General features: G+C 46.0%; 1 protein-coding gene across 1 annotated transcript; it reads right to left on the reverse strand.

Moving 5' to 3' along the window:
• Positions 1-1,842: 1,842 nt before the first annotated feature.
• LOC144610800 (small ribosomal subunit protein eS17) lies at positions 1,843-17,622 on the reverse strand. Its single transcript, XM_078429706.1, has 5 exons — positions 17,555-17,622; positions 15,379-15,530; positions 12,761-12,866; positions 3,951-4,016; positions 1,843-1,961 (listed from the first exon to the last, which is right to left on the reverse strand). The coding sequence occupies exons 1-5, from the start codon at positions 17,555-17,557 to the stop codon at positions 1,887-1,889; spliced, it is 402 nt and encodes a 133-aa protein (XP_078285832.1). The 5' UTR covers positions 17,558-17,622; the 3' UTR covers positions 1,843-1,886.
• Positions 17,623-21,332: the final 3,710 nt, after the last annotated feature.

Below are 21,332 nucleotides of genomic sequence, written 5' to 3' on the forward strand. Positions count from 1 at the left end.
TGGATTTCCATATTTCAAATAGCATCTTTCAAAATGTTCTTATTTCAGTTTTCATCGTACTTTGTAAAACCTGCAGCAATACTGTCAGCATGCCAATAACAGTTCAAAACATCGCCAAGACACATCCTTTAGAGATGCCGCCTGACCTGCTGAGTTACTCCAGCACTTTGTGTTCTGAACAATACATTAAACCTTCAGCTTACACTTCAGTATCAATAGACAAGACAATAGGTGCAGGAGGCCATTCGGCCCTTCAAGTCAGCACCGCCATTCAATGTGATCATGGCTGATCATTCTCAATCAGTACCCCGTTCCTTCCTTCTCCCCATACCCCCTGACTCCGCTATCCTTAAGAGCTCTATCTAGCTCTCTCTTGAATGCATTCAGAGAATTGGCCTCCACTGCCTTCTGAGGCAGAGAATTCCACAGATTCACAACTCTCTGACTGAATTTTTTTTCCTCATCTCAGTTCCAAATGGCCTACCCCTTATTCTTAAATTGTGGCCCCTTGTTCTGGACTCCCCCAACATTGGGAACATGTTTCCTGCCTCTAACGTGTCCAACCCCTTAATAATCTTATACATTTCGATAAGATCCCCTCTCATCCTTCTAAATTCCAGTGTATACAAGCCTAGTCGCTCCAGTCTTTCAACATATGACAGTCCCGACATTCCGGGAATTAACCTAGTGAACCTACGCTGCACGCCCTCAATAGCAAGATGGCACTGCAGTGTGGCCAATCTTTGTGTGCTCATCCCAGGGAAGGATATTTAGTAGAGATACAGCACAGTAACAGGCCCTTCAACCCACCGGGTCTGCGCTGACCAGCGATCCCCGTTTATTAACACTACGGACAATTTTTACACTTACCAAGCCAATTAACCTACATACCTGTACGTCTTTGGAGTGCGGGAGGAAACCGAAGATCTCGGTGAAAACCCACGCAGGTCACGGGGAGAACGTGCAAACTCCGTACAGATAGCACCCGTATTCGGGATCGAACCCAGGTCTCCGGTGCTGCATTCGCTGCATTCGCTGCAAGGCAGCAACGGTAGCGGCACGGTAGCGCAGCGGTAGAGTTGCTGCTTTACAGCGAATGCAGCGCCGGAGACTCAGGTTCGATCCTGACTACGGGTGCTGCACTGTAAGGAGTTTGTACGTTCTCCCCGTGACCTGCGTGGGTTTTCTCCGAGATCTTCGGTTTCCTCCCACTCCAAAGACGTACAGGTAAGTAGGTTAATTGGCTGGGTAAATGTAAAAATTGTCCCTAGTGGGTGTAGGATAGTGTTAATGTACGGGGATCGCTGGGCGGCGCGGACTTGGTGGGCCGAAAAGGCCTGTTTCCGCGCTGTATATATATGATGTATGATAACTCTACCGCTGCGCCACCGTGCCGCCTGATCTATCAACCGATACAATCGCTCCATTTCTTTATTTCTTCTCCACCTGTACATGTAGCACTATGCCCCCTTTGTGCTATCGATTGTACTCGAGTTTGAACTGATTCTATCTACGAATGGTATTTGTGATCCCTTTGGATAGCATGCAAAACAGAGCTTTACACCTTGGTGCATGTAACAATAATAAATCTAAAGCTCATGTCAAATGGATGGCCCCATAGCAGAAGCGTCCACGTCGCGGGGCTGGAAACTGGAAGTGTCCTGAGCTAATTCTGTTACCACCATCCTCTATTGTACAAGTGACGGCTCCCTCTGATTATCACCGGAAGCTTGCGCTCTTTCCAGGACAGACGATGACAGCGATGTCAGCATTTGAAACATGGATGATGGACACAAAAGAAAAAGTGCTTTGGGATATAAATAATAACACAATACTGACAAATTCCTTTTGTTTTTTTTATTGTAAGAACATGGCAGAAATAAACTTTAGATTCTCGGAGTCCTGAACGCCATTCCCACGGAAGGCTGTGTGACCTGAAGATTGGACAAGCCGCCAAAGTCCTGCAAAAGAGAGAGGGGAATTCATTAAGTGAAGCAAATAAACTGGTGAGTTAATTACATACCGCAGGCGACAATGACAAATAGGTTGGAATTGCAGTAACTTTGTTGCTTCCACTAGTTAACAGATAACATGTAGATGGAGTTAAATCCAGAAACTGCTCAGTCCACTCCATTGATGTAAAGTCAGTCCAAGATACTGACAATAATAAGTTCTCCCTTTATGCTTTCTCTTCATAAAAGATGCGTATCTAAAATTATGACGGACATAGCTTGAGGATAGGTCTGAAGAAGAGTCTCGACCCGAAACATCACCCATTCCTTCTCTCCAGAGACGCCGCCTGTCCCGTTGAGTTACTCCAGTTTTCCGTGTCTATCTTCGGCTCGACTGTAGTCTTGTATTGTCTTTCCGCTGACTTGTTAGCATGCGACACTGTACCTCGGTACATGTGACAATAAAATAAACTAACTAAACTAAACATTAAGTAATGCTGTTTCCATGCCAAGCTGTTTTGGAGTTACTCCAGCATTTTGTGTCAACCTTATGTCAGGCATAGATAGGGTAGTCAGTCAGAACCTTCACAAGTGATAAATAAACTAACTATGATCAGCCATGATCACATTGAATGGTGGTGCTGGCTCAAAGGGCCGAATGGCCTCCTCTTGCACCTATTGTCTATTGATAGGAGCAGAATTAGGCCATTCGGCTCAAGTCTACTCCACCATTCAATGATGGCTGATCTATCTTTCCTTCTCAACCCCATTTCTCCTGCCTTCGCCCCATAACCCCTGACACCCGCACGAACCTAGGGTTTTTCCTAGGGTGGAGATGTCCATCAATAGAAGGCATAGCTATAAGGTAAGAGGGGGGGAAGTTTAACGGAGATGTGCGGGGTACAGTTGGCTTTGAAGAGTGGTGGGGGCCTGGAACGTATTGCCACGGGTGACTGTGGAGGCAGATACAATCGTGGCATTTAAGAAGCTTTTAGATGGATGTGCAGGGAATAGCAGGATATGGACCATGTGCAGGCAGATGAGATCATTTTAATTAGGCATCATGTTCGGCACAATCATTGTGGGCCGAAGGGCCCGTTCCTATGCTGTCCCGTTCTATGTTAATTCTATTCTCCACCATTGATCCGAAGTGGCAGAAACCACCGAGTTAAATATTGACCGAGCGAAAATGCACCCAAAAGAATTACCAGTCACACGTGAGGATCGTGATGCCTGGCACTTGCTCAAGGGTGGGGCCTCGTGATAGCCTGAACGCTGCAGAACTCCAAGGATGAACCGGGTAACAAGCAAACTCCCACGCACTGAAAGATCAGCCCTGGCCGCCACGGCAACACAATAGCTCACACAACGCGGGGCAAGAATGGAACTTCTTCCCGACTCCAAGGGCTGTGCTGCTGTTGGGTAGATGCTACACTGCTCTTTCATTGTTAAAGCCCACATGGTTGTGCACTCAAAACCATGATATTATGAACCGTGTGACAAGCTCCTTCAATTAAATGTCACACCTGTTTGCAGTCAATGAAACCAAGAAACTACAAAAAATACAGCGAATGTGTACACAGAATACAGAACGGTGACAGAAGATGTGTAAGCATTAGTACAGTGCCACAGGTATACATCTGGGGCGGGAGCTGTTCACCTTCCAAGGAGGTTGAATGAATGAAGTTACAAATGCCAAAACAGTGGAATTTGGCTGACCTATCCTAATGATCAGGTTTGCAAGTTAGAAGCTGTAAAAACACCCTGACTACAATGGTATATAAATTTATAATACTGTTCCATTTTGGATTAACTCCGAAAACCTAATAAAAGTCACCCACGCCATAAAATATTTAATATAAAGCAAGGTCCTTCACTGAGGGCAGATCAGAGAGGTACTTCTGCCAATAGTTTTGCAAAGACGGTCATGTCCTCTGTAGGGTTGACCTATTAGAGGTCGACATGAGCAGGGTGAGGCAGCAAGCCCTCGTCACTCACCAGTAGCTTCAGCATCTCCTTGGTGTCTGGGTCCACCTCAATCATCTCCTGGTCCAGAGCAGAGACCTGGAAGAAACAAACAACAAACAGAGACGATCAATCAGCAATCTCAGCAGTCATTTCCAATAGACAATAGGTGCAGGAGGAGGCCATTCGGCCCTTCGAGCCATCACCGCCATTCAATGTGATCATGGCTGATCATTCACAATCAGTACCCCATTCCTGCCTTCTCCCCATACCCCCTGACTCCGCTATCCTTAAGAGCTCTATCTAGCTCTCTCTTGAACGCATTCAGAGAATTGGCCTCCACTGCCTTCTGAGGCACAGAATTCCAGATTCACAACTCTGACTAAAAAAGTTTTTCCTCATCTCCATTATAAATGGCCTACCCCTTATTCTTAAACTGTGGCCCCTGGTTCTGGACTCCCCCAACATTGAGAACATGTTTCCTGCCTCTAATGTGCCCAACCCCTAAATAATCTTATATGTTTCCCCCATGCACACACACACACACAAAAAAAATCTCTTTACATGACAAACATGTGCTTGTCTTCACTGATAGTCCTTGCTGTGAGCTGGGGCCACAGAGTGCCATGTTTACATCTCTGTTGTGCTACTGTAAGGATTTCATTGTTCCGTTTCGGGACACATGACAATATTGATTTCTCTAACTTCAAGTAATCCTTGCACCCCCCCCCCCCCCTCCTCTCTCTGTCCCTCCCCCACCCTAGTCGTCCTACTAGTTTCACTGTTTGTATCACTCATCATCAACATCTCCACAGCCAACAATGGGCCATTGTTGGTTCCACCTTTCCTTGATCATCATTGCTGGATTTGTTTTGTCCTTTTGCATACCTTTCATTCGTTCTTTGTACCTTTTCATATCTCTCGTTTCCCCTCCCCTAGTCTCTCAGGCTGAAGGGTCTAGACCCAATATGTCACCTATTTCTTTGCTCCAGAGATGCTGCCTGACCCGCTGAGTTACTCCAGGATTTTGTGTCTCTCTGGCCTTGACTCTTGGCTCAATGATTCAGCCGACAGAGCTGCTGCCTCACAGCTCCTGTGACCAGGTTCAATCCCAGCCTCCGGCTCTGTACAAGTGGAGATTGCTCAGGAGACTCCCTGTGACCATGTGGGTTCCCCCCAAATGGCATCGATGAGCGGGCTGATGAGTTAAGTGGCTGCTGTAAACTGCCTCAGATGTGTGGGAGAGGGGAGGAATCTGGGGGAAGTTGAAGTGAATGCAGGTAAACGTAACAGCAGCAAAATGGGTTAGGGTAGGATTAGTGTAAACGAGTAGTGATGGCCAACATGGAGCTGGTAGGCTAAAGAGTGTATTTGTTTGCGATATATCTCTCTATAATTCGAGGCTCAGTGCCTCTCTGCATTCCAGGTGGGAAAGTCTTTTGGACAAGACTTTAAACCAACACCCTGACTTGCTTAGATGAACACTGAAGTTCCAACCACCCAACCTTGCTGCACGCTGATGAGCTAGTCATTCATTTATTTCTGGGATACAGTTACATTTCCCAACAGAACTGTAATTGCAACCACAAACTACTGTCACCCACACACCCCACTCCCTGCCGAGAATCTGCAGCATGGCTGGGATGTACTGGGCTGCTGATACATCGGCTCCTTGTCTCATTGTGGAGACCCTGGGATTTCCCACAGTTACGCTGGAGAATCTCTCTCTCTCTCTCTCTCCAATCTCATCAGACCAGGCCTTGGACAAGAGATAAGACACAAAATGCTGGAGTAACTCTGACCCAGGAAACTAACACCATTTTATCTTTAGATACTGGGAGCCGCTGGTTTAAAAGACCCAAATCCAACAGCCTTCAACCACCGAACTGCTTCAAAGTAACAGATGGATTCAAAAGATGAATTCTACTGTACACAAAATGCTGGAGTAACTCAGCGGGTCAGGCAGTATCTCAGGAGAGAAGGAATGGGTGACATTTCGGGTCGAGACCCTTCTTCAGATCAGTCTGAAGAAGGGTCTCGACCCGAAACGTCACCCATTCCTTCTTTCCTGAGATGCTGCCTGACCTGCTGAGTTACTCCAGCATTTTGTGAATAAATACCTTCGATTTGTACCAGCATCTGCAGTTATTTTCTTACATATAATTCTACTGTTCACATTGTAGGCACAATGAAATAAAAAGAAAATCGATAAGGAGTGCAATCAGGCCATGTAATTTAGAATACTAAAATGACAACAATCAATATAGGCACTCCAATAGTGTTTCTCAAGCTTTTAGGGTGTTTGAACTTTGGGAACTTTGAGAGCAAAAATCAACAGATTTCAGACACTGTTTGAACAAAATGTGTCACAAGGACCAGGCAGAAAAGAGAGGAACAAGAGTTGCCATGAGATTCACAAAAGGACAGGAGAAACTTAGCAGGGCAGACAGCATCTCTGGAGAACATGGATGGGTGACATTTCAGGACATGAACCTTCTCTGTGAGATTAATGAATTGTAGTGTAGGCTAGGGCAGATCTGTTGAATTCATGCCACACATTAAATAGACACCACCTCCATCAATAATTTCCATAAAGCCAGAAACCTTAGCTCCACATTACAGATAAACAAGAGTCAGAGATGAGTTAATTAAAGCTTTAGACTCAGATGCACCACGAATGTGAATGTGGCAATTAGTGCTTCTGTTTGCAGAAGTCAACACTAGCACAACATTGAACTATAACAAATGAGCGTGTATCAAACAAGGAAACAGTGCCTGTCATTGGGCCAACGACTAACATAAAATTACACTAACTTCAGATAGCTCCTCTGTCCCTCTCTTTCCCCTCCCCTTCCCAGTTCTCCCACTGTCTTCCTGTCTCCAACTACATCCTTTCTTTGTCCTGCCCCCTCCCCTGACATCAGTCTGAAGAAGGGTCTCGGCCCGAAACGTCACCCATTCCTTCTCTCCTGAGTTAGACCTGCTGAGTTAGACAATAGACAATAGGTGCAGGCCATTCGGCCCTTCGAGCCAGCACCACCATTCAATGTGATCATGGCTGATCATTCTCAATTAGTACCCCGTTCCTGCCTTCTCCCCATCCCCCTGACTCCACTATCTAGCTCTATCTAGCTCTCTCTTGAATGCATTCAGAGAATTGCCCTCCACTGCCTTCTGAGGCAGAGAGTTCCACAGATTTACAACTCTCTGACAGAAAAAGTTTTTCCTCATCTCTGTTCTAAATGGCCTACCCCTTATTCTTAAACTGTGGCCCCTGGATCTGGACTCCCCCAACATTGGGAACATGCTTCCTGCCTCTAACGTGTCCAACCCCTTAATAATCTTATATGTTTCGATAAGATCCCCTCTCATCCTTCTAAATTCCAGTGTATACAAGCCTAGTCGCCCCAGTCTTTCAACATACGACAGTCCCGCCATTCCGGGAATTAACCTAGTAAACCTACGCTGAACGCCCACAATAGCAAGAATATCCTTCCTCAAATTTGGAGACCAAAACTGCACACAGTACTCCAGGTGCGGTCTCACTAGGGCCCTGTACAACTGCAGAAGGACCTCTTTGCTCCTATACTCAACTCCTCTTGTTATGAAGGTCAACATTCCATTGGCTTTCTTCACTGCCTGCTGTACCTACATGCTTCCTTTCAGTGACTGATGCACTAGGACACCCAGATCTCGTTGTACGTCCCCTTTTCCTAACTTGACACCATTCAGATAATAATCTGCCCTCCTATTCTAACCACCAAAGTGGATAATTTCACACTTATCCACATTAAACTGCATCTGCCATGCATCCGCCCACTCACACAACCTGCCCAAGTCACCCTGCAACCTCATAGCATCTTCCTCACAGTTCACACTACCACCCAGCTTTGTATCATCTGCAAATTTGCTAATGGTACTTTTAATCCCTTCATCCAAGTCATTAATGTATATTGTAAATAGCTGCGGTCCCAGCACCGAGCCTTGCGGTACCCCACTAGTCACTGCCTGCCATTCTGAAAGGGACCCATTTATCCCCACTCCAGCATTTTGTGATACCTTCGATTTGTACCAGCATCTGCAGTTTTTTTCCCTACGCCAGATAATGAGCTGCCTAAAGGGGCTCAGTAGAACCAAAGGGTCACAGTTATAGGGCCACAATAGAAAAAAAGCAGTAACAGGAGAAGGCAGCTACCAGACCCACCATTTAATTTGACCAGGGCATTTTTACACTGACCTCAACTCTTTCTCCACAACCCTCAATCTTTCAAATATTTATCAATTTCCTCCTTAAACCTATCATGAGCAAGATGAAACAGTTCATTGGTAACACTGTCTTCATCAACGGACCTACAACGGAGGGTGCAGCGGTAGAGCTGCTGCCTTACAGCGCCAGAGACCCAGGTTCAATCCTGAGTACGGGTGCTGGTTGTAACGAGTTTGTACGTTCTCCCTGTGACTGCGTGGGGTTTTTCTGGGTGCTCTGGTTTCTTCCCACATTCCGAAGACGTGCAGGTTTGTGGTTTAATTGGCTTGTGTAAATTGTCCCTAGTGTATAGGATAGAATTGTTGGTCAGAGCGGACTCAGTGGGCCGAAGGGCCTGTTTCCACGTAGTATCTCTAAACTAAAACTTCTATAGAGACAGCTGACAGCTTCTTCCAGCTTCACAGACGACTCTGACTCATCATTATCCTTTCTATGTCCCGCCCCCTGACATCAGTCTGAAGAAGGGTCTCGACCCGAAACGTCACCCATTCCCTCTCTCCAGAGATGCTGCCTGACCTGCTGAGTTACTCCAGCATTTTGTGATACCTTCGATTTGTACCAGCATCTGCAGTTATTTTCCTACATCATTATCCATAATTCGCCTATCAAAGGTGATGTCGTTGGTGAATTTAAAGATGGAGTTGGAACAGTGTTCGGCTACAGTCATGGGCATAGAGTGAGTAGAGGGGACCGAGACCTCAGCCTCGTGGTTCCCCCTGTGCCGATGGTTATCGAGGAGGAGTGGTGTCGCCAATTCGTGCCGATTGTGGTCTGTTGACGAGGAAGTCAAGGATCCAGTTGCCAGGGGATGCAGAGACCCAGTTCCCCAAGCTTTGTAAAAGGTTTTCTTCCCGGTTACTAAATACTTTAATTCCCCTTCCCATTCCCACAATGACCTTTCTGTCCTAGGCCTCCTCCATAGTCAGTGAGGCTAAATTGGAGGAACAGCTTACAACCCAGGGGTATAAATATTGATTTCTCTAATTGCAAGTAACCCCAGCATTCCCTCTCTCTCCATTCCTCCCCCACCCAAGTCACACCAGCTTTCGTTCTCACCTAGCTACAGCTAACAATGGCTTGTTTCCTTTATCACTGTTACTTTTTTTACATATCTTCCATTCATGTTTTATATCTCGACATCATCGCCTTTATCTCTCCTTTCCCTTTCACCTGACTTTTAGCCTGAAGACGGGTCTCGACCTGAAACATCACCCATTCCTTCTCTCCAGAGACGTTGCCTGTTTAAACCAGCATCTGCAGTTCCTTCCTACACAAAAGGTTTTCCAAGTTTGCCCTACTTTTCAATTTAACATTATCCGCGTCCTCATTTTTAACCAGATTGTGTCTGTCTCATAGAATCCCTCGTTAACTGGGATGAGTTCCCGCTGAGTTTAATTTAGAGATACAGCGCGGAAACAGGCCCTTTCGGCCCACCGGGTCCGCGACGTCCAGCGATCCCCGCATATTAACACTATCGTACACCCACTAGGGACAATTTTTACATTTACCAAGCCAATTAACCTACAGACCTGTATATCTTTGTAGTGTGGGAGGAAACCGAAGATCTCGGAGGAAACCCACGCAGATCACAGGGAGAACGTACAAACTCCGTACAGACAGCACCCGTAGTCGGGATCGAACCCGGGTCTCCAGCGCTGCATTCGCTGTAAAGCAGTAACTTTACCGCTGCGCCACCGTGCCAACCAAATCTGCCACAGTTCATCAACTGATCCATTTCAAATCTTATCTCCTTGTCCACCTTATCTCCCTGTCCACCTTCCTACCATTATAGCCGCACCTATTTAAGTGGCAGAGAGCAATTTTGATTCTGCGGTGATCCCCCTCAAACTGCACTGTGATTTTAGTGTATTATGGTGACCACCTTCTTGGGGACCGTTAACTGTAAGATTCATCCTTCCTCCATATTAATGACAAAATCAAAAAATAGGTTTCGGGTAGTTTCTATAACATTTTGTTCTAACAAGCACCCTAACTGAAGAAGGGGACCCGACCCGCAATGTCACCCATCCTTTTTCTCCAGAGATGCTACTCCAACACTTTGCGTATACCATTGGTATAAACCAGCATCTGCAGTTCCTTGTTTCTGCATTCCTAATTTCTTCTTTTGCATTAGCTTTGCCAGTTTGACCCATACAATCAATATATATTGTTAAAACTTCCCATGACAAATGCAATTTGCCTAGACATGACTAAATGTATGCCCCATCCTATCGAGGGGTCACACAGACTACTCGCACCCATGTCTTCTTTCACTTGCTATTTCTGATTTTGACCCAAAGCAAGTCTACATCACTACCCACAGCCTTTACATCACAACCCCACACCATACTGATACCTTCATTGATTAAGATAGACACAAAAAGCTGGAGCAACTCAGCAGGACAGGCAGCATCTCTGGAGAGAAGGAATAAGTGACGTTTCTGGTCAAGACCCGTCTTCATTGAATAACAATGCTACTCCACCTCCTTTCACTTTGAGAATATCATATAACCTCAATTACTGAGCAGCCAGTGATCATCACACTGCAGCTACTTACATAATAGTTATTATATCTTCATATGCCATGCTGTCACATTCAAATACTAAGTACTGTCTTCAAATAAAGACAGCAAAGATTTGGTTTTTACCTAATTTTACTAACTCTGGATTTATTCTTTGCTGCATATTTCTGTTTACATTTTCTGCCCCAAACCTTTTACTTAACTTCCCAATCACTATCCTATGCCACTGCTCCAACAGTTCGGCTTGATCTATTAAACGTCCCTTTCTTGGACCGCTCCCCACACCCGCTTGGGTTAAAGTCGACAACCCCATTGATGAGATTCACCAGGACCAGATCCCAGCATGATTGAGGCGATGCCCATCTCAACAGATCATCTCTTGCATTCCCTCTCCGATAAATCAGAACCCATTTCTACCACCACACATTTACCCCTCTAATACTATTTGCCCTTTGCCAATTTGCACACAGCTGAGCTAATAATTCAGATGAGCACCTTTGTGGATCTGCTGTTCAATGTGGTCCTCAGCTTCAAGTACTCCCTCACCAGAATGTCCTTCAGAAATCTGTCTTTAATAGACAATAGGTGCAGGAGTAGACCATTCGGCCCTTCGAGCCAGCACCGCCATTCAATGTGATCATGGCTGATCATTCTCAATCAGTACCCCGTTCCTGCTTTCTCCCCATACCCCCTGACTCCGCTATCCTTAAGAGCTCTATCTAGCTCTCTCTTGAATGTATTCAGATAATTGGCCTCCACTGCCCTCTGAGGCAGAGAATTCCACAGATTCACAACTCTCTGACTGAAAAAGTTTTTCCTCATCTCTGTTCCAAATGGCCTACCCCTTATTCTTAAACTGTGGCCCCTGGTTCTGGACTCGCCCAACATTGGGAACATGTTTCCTGCCTCTAACGTGTCCAACCCCTTAATAATCTTATACGAGAGTAGTGTCTGTTCCATCACTGCTGCATTTCGCTTTTCTCGCTCCCACTTGAATGGTTCCTTGCGCCTTGGTGCTGTGAATAGTTTGCACATCCCCCCCTACAGTCCCCAACCTCATCCACACAAGGAGCAAGAACCTTGTACCTAATGGCCACAGACAAGGGTTAGGGCTCATCTGGAACTATGCTTTAGATCCCTCTGCCCGCATCTTCTACAGTCAGGCTGCCTCGTCACTGACAACATACCAAATTAGAGATTATTATTCCAAGAGGTGTGACTGCCTGCTGGAATACTGTGTCCCGGTAATTCTCCTCCCAGATATTGCCATTGATTTATTATTGTCGCATGTACCGAGATACAGTGAAAAGCATTTGTTTTGTATGTTAGCAAATTAAATCAGATAATAATGAACTGAATACAATCAAGTCATACACAGCTACAACAGGTAGGCAAAGAGAAAAATATACCAGAGTGCAGAATATAGTTTTCAGCAAAGGGAAAGATACCAAAGTGCAGAATAGTTTCCAGAAAAAAAAAGGTCCAATGTTGGCACGGTAGGTTGGAGGATCGTGATCACTCTAGCTTACGGGAGAACAGTTCAGATGACTGGTAACCACAGGGAAGAAGCTGTTCCCAAGTCTGGCGTTAAAATACTTTGAGGCTTTTGTATCATTTATAAACACTGCCATGACAATACACATGCAACTTTCCCCTCAAATGTAATTTGAAAAAATTCTGCCGGTAGACCAAGCAGAGAAAGACAAAGTTTAAAGGAGATGTGCGGGGGAGTTTTTATTAATTCAGAGTGGTGGGTGCCTGGAACGAGCTGCCAGGGGTGGTGGTAGAGGAAGATATGATAGCGCATTTGAGTTTTTTAGATAGGCACATGAATATGCAGGGTATTGATGGATCTGGATCACATGCAGAGATTAGCTAAACTAAGCATCACATTCGGCATGGACTTTGGGGGCTGAAGTGTTGTACTGTGTACTGTTCCATGTGTTGTACTGTGTTGCACTATTCCATGTTAGTCATTTCATGACTCGGATGCCAAGATTCCAGGCAAGTAAATAAAACAGTAACCGATGAACTCAAAAGGGAAGTGAACCCACCTCTGGGACATAGTTATCCCTCCTCTCTCGCTCTTCTTCCTGCAGTTTGATGGAGATGCCTCTGACAGGTCCACGCTGGATACGCTTCATTAAGTGCGTCACATACCTAGGGAAAGTACGGACAACTTTGAACAACGCTTGCTATTCCACACAACAATGAATGACTATGTCTGTAACCAAGACACAACAAATTACAGAACAGCGGCATTACATTATGTCGGCACAGTGACGCAGCAGTAGAGCGCCAGAGACATGGGTTCGATCCTGACTACGGGTGCTGTTTGTACAGAGTTTGCACGTTCTCCCTGCGTCCACGTAGGTTTCCTCCCACACTTTAATGACGTGTAGGTTTGTAGATTAATTGGCTTTGGTAAAAAAAATTGTAAATTGTTCCTGGTGTGTAAATAGTGCTAGTGTACGGGGTGGGAGCAGCATGAAAGTTATTCCAGCATTTCGTGAATACCTAGTGTATGGGGTGATCGCTGGTTGACACGGACTCGGTGGGCTGAAGGGCCTGTTTCCCCGCTAGATCTCCTACGGTCTAAAGCTCTACCAAAGATTTCAATCAAGTCAGAATAATAAAAATGTGAACAAAATTTGAATAAATTGTAATTATCTTGTCATGATTGGAGTCTGTTATAGAGCTGCTTTGTAATTTGAACAAATTTTAAATTAACTTTTAAAGTAGAGGTATTAGTTTTTTATTGTCACCTGGACCGAGATGCAGTAAAAAGTGTTGACTGCATGCTACCCAGACAAATCAGACAAGAAAAAAAATACCAGACTGCAGAACAAAGAGGAAGATGGTTGAACTTTATTACCTTCCATCACAGCGAGGAATGTGGTGGATGTTTATGTTAAATTTTATTTTATGTGACTGTGTCTTGTTGCCTTTTACTTAGTATGGCTGTACGGTACCTCAAATTTCACTGTACCTTAATTGGTACATGTGACAATAAATTGAATCTTGATCTAGTGTTATAGCGTTACAAAGTGAAGGATCTACCTTTTCTTTTAGCCAGCAACAAACCAGTCGTGTCCTTCAGCTGCTGGCAAAAATCCCTCACATATTTGTTGGGGTACTGCAAGAACACAATGTGCTTACACTTCACTGTTTTGCACCGAGTCCAGAGATGTACGAGACCTCTCCAACGCTGGGTCAATTAGGTGCATAACCATTAAAGATGGTTCGACACAGATACAAAATAATTCCACACCCCACTCAGTGTACCGGTACTACTGTGGCGTGTTTAAATGAAAATTGGAACAAGTACATAGAATCCACCTCCAGACAATAGTGGTATCAAAAAACTGTCCATGGGGTAACTGCATGAGGAAACAATCGAAAGAAAATAATTGATATAAATTCCTTATTGGGAACAACGTGGAGAAGTTGATCCAAAGGCACGAGCGATCCCCTGCTTATATTGAAACAGCTGAGCTGAGAAAATATAACGGTGCTACAACCTGCCCACACATCACACTGATTAAGAAGGGAGATAAGGTCCTGACAGTAGTTGTTGAGTTGCTCAAGAACAGGTTAATGATCGTTGAACGATTCAGCATGAAAACAGGCCCTTTGGCTTATCAATACTGCTTTATTTGTCACATATGCAACTGCACAGTGTAATTCATGTTGCATATATTACACATGCAGGTGCCACCATTTTTAATGCCATTGTTCAAAGTCCAGTCGACCCGCACACTCGATGTACTGGAGCACTTCCTGCAAACCAAACCCCTTTCCTACACCGGTCATCTTTGTGTCCCGGGAGCGCCGACTGTAGCCGACCTGAAGCCATTACCCCGATTCACCCTTCTACTAGTCCTTGCGTCCGACTTCTCCAGCTCCCTTCCCGGTTACGCCATCTGCCGAGCCTTCGAGCGGGTTCCCAGTCCCGCGGGAAAAGTCCCAGCCAACCGCGCGAGCCTTCGGGCAGGCGTTGCGGCACCTCAGGTCCACGCTGACAAACCCGCACATCCTTAGAACGTGGGAGGAAACCGGAGCTCCCAGATAAATCTCTCGCGGTCATAGGGAGAATGTGCAAACTCCAGAGACAGCATCCGAGGTCGGGATTGCACTCGGGTATCTGCTGCTGAGGCAGCAGCTCTACCAGCTGCACTGCCCACATGATCACCTTCTCTGCTATTCATTAACCCCCGCCCGGCTAGTCCATTCAGCCGACCAGACATTAAACTTTGACTAATGGCACTAAAAATGGCAGCGCCCGCATGTGTAATATATGCAAAATGAATTTCATTGTACAGTTGCAGATGTGACAAATAATGCCCCCATGGAACTATTGATAGACCGAAGGGTCTGTTTCCATGCTGTATCATTCAACGATCATTAGCCTGTTCTTGCACAACTCAACAACCATTGTCGGGACTTTATCTCCCCTCTCATGGTGTGTGGGACAAGTTGTAGCACCATTACATTTTTACCTGGGACAAATAAATATCGAGAAGATGCAATTTTCTGCTTATCAAGAACATGTGGAACTATATACAGGAAGAAACTGATAATTCGACAACTCGAGTCTGATCCACCACTCAGTTCAATACTGCTTTGAAGCAACTTACTCGCGCAAGTATTAAGGGAGGATAACTTATCTTACCCTGCAATCTTGTTGCGGAGTTTCTTGCTGGGGATGATTGCAATTTCCTCACAAACCCTTTTGTTTGTGTGGAAGTCATTGCCGAGCCGGGTGTAGTATTTCTCAATGATCACTCGAGCAGCTTTCTTGACCGTCTTAGTCCTGACACGACCCTAACCAGACAGAAACAGTTAAGCATCTTCACTCTTTTAATCCAACAGCAACATTTAATACAGCATGTGTAATGCTAACAGTTTTGTCGATTATTAAGCATGACTAAGAATGTAGAAACAAGGAACTGCAGATGCTGTTTCCCAAGGAAAGACACATTTCTCCTTTCACTTTTGGAAACAGGTAGTATTTACTCCCCAAAACTCACTCATAACTCTGAACTATTTGTTCCTCCCCTTAACTTTCTCTGCTTGAGTAATCACAGCAATAGGTTTACTTAAAGCTTCCCCCAGCCCTGCCTCTCCTTAGCAAACCTAGCCAGACAAAACCTGCCCACTGAGGTATAAGAGATACAGCATGGAAACAAGCTCTTCGGCCCTCCAAGTCTATGCCAACCATCAATCACCCAGTTACACTAATTCTGTTGTCTTGCTTTCCCAGCCACTCTCTGCACACTAAGGGCGACTTTACAGAGACTAATTGCCCTACAACCTGCACATCTCTGAGACGTTGGAGGAAACCCACGAGCTCACAGGGAGAAAATGTAAACTCCAGACAGCACCCGAGGTCAGGATTAAACCGAGTCTTTGGTGCAGTGTGGCAGCAGCTTTGAACATATTCTGAACTCGATTTGTGTACCTTTCCAATTCTCCTAATACTCATTCTGCCATCATGTCAGAGGCTCCATTTTTAGTTAAAGATTTGCTGCATTAAAATAAATGTAATGCCTCCTCTGTTTATTTTAGCCAATTGACAAACACAAGTCACTTGGTTACCCAAGAAAGACACTGTTGGAGTAACTCAGCAGGTCAGGCAGCATCTCTGGAGAACATGGATAGGTGACTTAGACACAAAATACTGGAGTAACTCAAATGGGTCAGGCAGCCTCTATGACCAGCCAGCGTCAGATGCTGTCTGTCCCACTGATTTACTCCAGTATGTTGTGTCTATCTTCGGTGTAAACCAGCATCTGCAGTTCCTTCCGACACATGGATTGGCGTCTTTTCGGGACAGGACCTTTCTTCAGACCCTAAACGTCACTGTATCCATGTTCTCCAGAGATGCTGCCTGACCTGACGAGTTACTCCAGCACTTTGTGTGTGTGTCTTTCTTTGGTTTAAAAAAAAACAGCATCTGCAGTTGCTTGTTGCTGCATTTCACCTGGGTAACCTGTCACTTTTGGGAACAGGTAGCATTTGCTCTCCCCAAAACTCACTCACATTTCTGAACCATTTGTACCTAACCATAACCTTCTCAACTCTGGGCAATCAGAGCGACCCCCTTTGCTTGAAGCTTCCCTTTGCCCTGCCTCAGTGCTGACCCAACCCAGCCTGGCCCAGCCCGGTCCAGCCCAACCCAGCCTGGCCCAGTCCAGTGCAACCCAGCCTGGCCCACTGGAGCCCAGTCCAACCCAGCCTGTCCCAGTCTGGCCCACTCCAGCCCAGTCCAACCCAGCCTGGCCCACTCCAGCCCAGTCCAATCCAGCCTGGCCCAGACCAACCCAGCCTAGCCCACTCCAGCCCAGCCTGGCCCAGTCCAACCCAGCCTGGCCCACTCCAGCCCAGTCCAACCCAGCCTGGCCCAGTCAAGCCCAGCCCAACCCAACCCACCCAGCCTGGCCCAGTCCAGTCCAGACAGCCCAGTCCAACCTGGCCTGGACCAGCACAACCCGGCTGGGTTGGGTTGGACTGGGCCGGGCTGAGTCCAGCACAGCCCGGCCCGGTCCAGACAGCCCAGCCCGGCACGGCCTCCGCCTTCCAAGCCGGCGCCTCAAGAGCCCAGGCTCGGCCACTGGCGCAACACAGGCCGCCAAAGCCTGAGACCTCCACCCGCAAGCTGCACATCCTCCCCTCAACCCTCGGCGGACACTCCGTGACCCATCCCCTCCATCATCCATCCGCCTCTGCCCGCAATAATGGCGGCTTCGGCCGGCCGGCCGGATGGGTCTGTCTGGGCGGGTGAGGGCGGCCGCGGTGCGGGCGGATGGCGACGGATTGCCCCTCAGCGCCTCTCCCGTCCTACCCACCATCTTGGATCCAGCGGCTGGAAGAGAGCGAGGGATGCTGGGAGCGGCTCGACGAGGACCCCAGCGGCAGCTGGCCGCAGCGCCGCCTGATCCACAGTGTCAAAAATAAAACAAGTGTCAAAAATAAAACAAGAGTCAAGTTTATTTGTCACATACACACACAAAATGTGCAGTGAAATAAAAGGTCACCCACAGTCCAGCAATAAGAACAATAAAAATAAACAATTTCACACACAATCACAACCAACACAAACAAACAAACAAACAAAAAAGAAACATCCATCACATTAAGTCTCCTCCAGTCACCTCCTCGCTGTGATGGAAGGCCAGGATGTCTTTTCTCTTCCCCTGCCGTCTTCTCCCGCGGTCGGGCTGTTGAAGTTGCCACGTTCCAGGCCGCGCCGGACGGTGAAAGGTCAAGTCAGGAGTCAGCAGGGTGATATTGTGTAGCAAGTGTAAGAAAATAACTGCAGATGCTGGTACAAATCAAAGGTATTTATTCACAAAATGTTGGAGTAACTCAGCAGGTCAGGCAGCATCTCAAGACAGAAGGAATGGGTGACGTCACCCATTCCTTCACGGGTCTCGACCCGAAACGTCACCCATTCCTTCTCTCCTGAGATGCTGCCTGACCTGCTGAGTTACTCCAGCATTTTGTGTAGCAAGGAACTGCAGATGCTGGTTTACACCAAAGGTAGACACAAAATGCTGGAGTAACTCAGGCAGCATCTCTGGAGAAAAGAAACAGGTGCCTTTCGGGTCGAAACCCTTCTTCAGACCGAGAGTCAGCGGAGAGGGAAACTAGAGATATGAAAATCACTCATCATCTCCCCTTTCTTTTACTTCACAAAATGCTGGAGTAACTCAGCGGTTCAGGCAGCATCTCAGGAGAGAAGGAATGCGTGACGTTTCGGGTTCAGACTGAAGAAGGGTCTCGACCCGAAACGTCACCCATTCCTTCTCTCCTGAGATGCTGCCTGACCTGCTGAGTTACTCCAGCATTTTGTGAAATAAATACCTTCGATTTGTACCGGCATCTGCAGTTATTTTCTTACATCTCCCCTTTCTTGATCACCTCCCTCCGTTTCTTGATCTCACCGTGTGCAAGACAGGAGATAGACTATCGACTGACATCTCCCAGTCTACCTCCTTGCGGCCCATGCACTTTTTTTCATCTGAACTTTCTCGGCATATATTTACAGTGCATTCAGAAAGTATTCAGACTGCAAATTACTTTGCAAAAATTTCTAAACACCTGTTTTCGCTTTTTTATTATGGGGTATTGTGTGCAGATTGATGATTTAAAAAAAAGAATTTAATCCATTTTAAAATAAGGCTGTAATGTAGCAAAATGTGGAAAACATGAAGGGGTCTGAATACTTTCTGAATGCACTGTATATCGATAGTGATTTGAACACTGTTCATATCATAGTGTTACTGAATATAGAACACTAACAGTATATTACAAACCCACTGACTCCCACAACTATCTAGACTACACTTCTTCCCACCCTGCTTCCTGCAAAGACTCTATCCACTCCTCCCAATTCCTCTGTCTACGCCGCATCTGCGCCCACGATGAGATGAGATGAGAAGTGAACTCCACCTTTCCATGGCCATCGGTGCCGGCTCCGATTTGTTCTAAACCTTTTCATACGTCTATTTTCCCTCCCCCCCTGACTCTCAGTCTGATGAAGGGTCTCGACCTGAAACATCACCCATTCCTTCTATCCAGAGATGCTGCCAGTCCCGCTGAGTTACTCCAGCATTTTGTGTCCATCTTCAGTATTAACCAGTGTCTGCAGTTCCTTCCTGCACTAGAGTCCAGAGTGTTTTAATCTGTCTCGAAATGGAACAATGAAATTCTCACTTGCATCAGCACACAGGTATCTAAGCAGATATAAAAACAAACAATAATAGTGCAAAGACAAAAATAATGTTCCCATGTCAATGTAGTTCTGAGCTTAGAGGTTGTAGTGTTTAATCGCCTGATGGTGGTGGGGAAGAAGCTGCTCCTAAATCTGGACATTACAGTTTTCAGGCTCCAATACCTTCTTCCCGATGGCATGAGTGAAATGACTGTGTGGCCAGGGTGGTGTGGGTCACTGGTGATGCTGGCTGCCTTTTTTGAGGCAACGTCTCCTGTAGATCCCTTCAATGGTGGGGTGATCAGTACCCGTGATGGACTGGGCAGTGTTCACCACTTTTTGCAATCTTCCACGTTCCTGACCGTTTGTATTGCCGAACCAGGCCGTGATGGAACCAAGCTCCACTCTACACCTATAGAAGTTCAAGAGTATTTGTTGACAAACTGCAGATGCTAGAAATCAGTCATCAAAACCCACAAATATCTCTCTTTTTCCCAGTTCTGATAAAGGGTCACAGACCAGAAGTGTTATAGTTGCTTCTCTCTCCACAGACACTGCCTGACCTGCTGAGTTTAGTGTATTTTAGTTTAGGGATACAGCAGGGAACCAGGCCCTTTGGCCCACCGGGTCCACATCAATCAAAGGCACAATATGCTGGAGTAACTCAGCAGGTCAGGCTGCATTTCAGGAGAACATGGATGGGTTACGTTTCGGGTCGGGACCCTTCAAACAGATTGGGGGAAAGGGGGGATGAAAACTAGAAGAGAGGAGAAGCAGGTTAAAGCGTGGCAGGTAATAGGTGATCGTTATATATCGCATGTTCACACTAGTTCCATGTCTCATCCCCTCCTTACACCCAAAGGGTAATTTACGGAGACCATTTAACCGACAAGCCTAACGACTTTGGGATGTGGGAGGAAATTAATAGTAATACCAAATAAAAATATTCCGAGGTGCTTTGTTGTAAAGAAATTAACACCAAGCCATATTAGGTCCAATGTACAAGGACATTAATTTTAAAGAGCATTTTAGATTGAGAGGCATAGTGGTTTAAGGAGGAAATTCCAAACTGTAGGCCTCTCATAATAGAGCATGTAAATTTGGTGAGGACTCATAGGGCTATGATTAAAGGAGCACATTTTTAGGTCAGTTAGTGGCAAGGAAATGTCAGGAAATGGAACTGAAGCGAAGATCAACCCAGCAGTATAAATATCGACTTCTCAAACTTCAAGTAACCCTTGCTTTCCTTCTCTCTCCATCCCTCCCCCATCCTAGTTTTCTGACCAGTCAGACTGTTCCCTTGATTAAATTTTATGTTTCGTTATCACCTTCCCCAACAATGATCTATTCTACATTTTCCTTGAGCTTTGTCCCCTTTGACTCAATTTCACACCTTGCCCTTCTCTATCTGTGTCTCCCTCTCCCCTGACTCGTCTGAAGAAGGGTCTCGACCCCAAATGTCACCCATTCCTTCTATCCACAAATGTTGCCCGTCCCACTGAGTTACTCCGCCACTTTGTGTCGAAATCAACCATGATGCTGTTGAATGATGGACCAGGGTCGACCATATTTATTATGTGTGAACTGATTAGGGAAAAGGAGGGCGAGGCGAGAAAGTGATTTAGGAATATAAAATCCAGATGTTACTTAATTGTGATCCGGTACAGCTCGAGTTAATGCGAGACCCATTTACCTAATTTGTTAACCCTACTTCTCTCTCCACAGATGCTGCCTGACTTGTTGAGTATTTACAATTAGCTTCTTCTTTCGTGTCCATCATCCATGTTTCAAATGTTACATCACTGTCATCGTCCGTCCTGAAAAGGGCGGAAGCTTCCGGCGACAATCAATGGGAGCCATCACTTGTACAATAGATGGTGGTGGTAGCAGAATTAGCTCAGGACACTTCC

The sequence above is a fragment of the Rhinoraja longicauda genome, chromosome 38 (assembly GCF_053455715.1).
Source record: "Rhinoraja longicauda isolate Sanriku21f chromosome 38, sRhiLon1.1, whole genome shotgun sequence".
Lineage (NCBI taxonomy): Eukaryota > Metazoa > Chordata > Chondrichthyes > Rajiformes > Arhynchobatidae > Rhinoraja > Rhinoraja longicauda.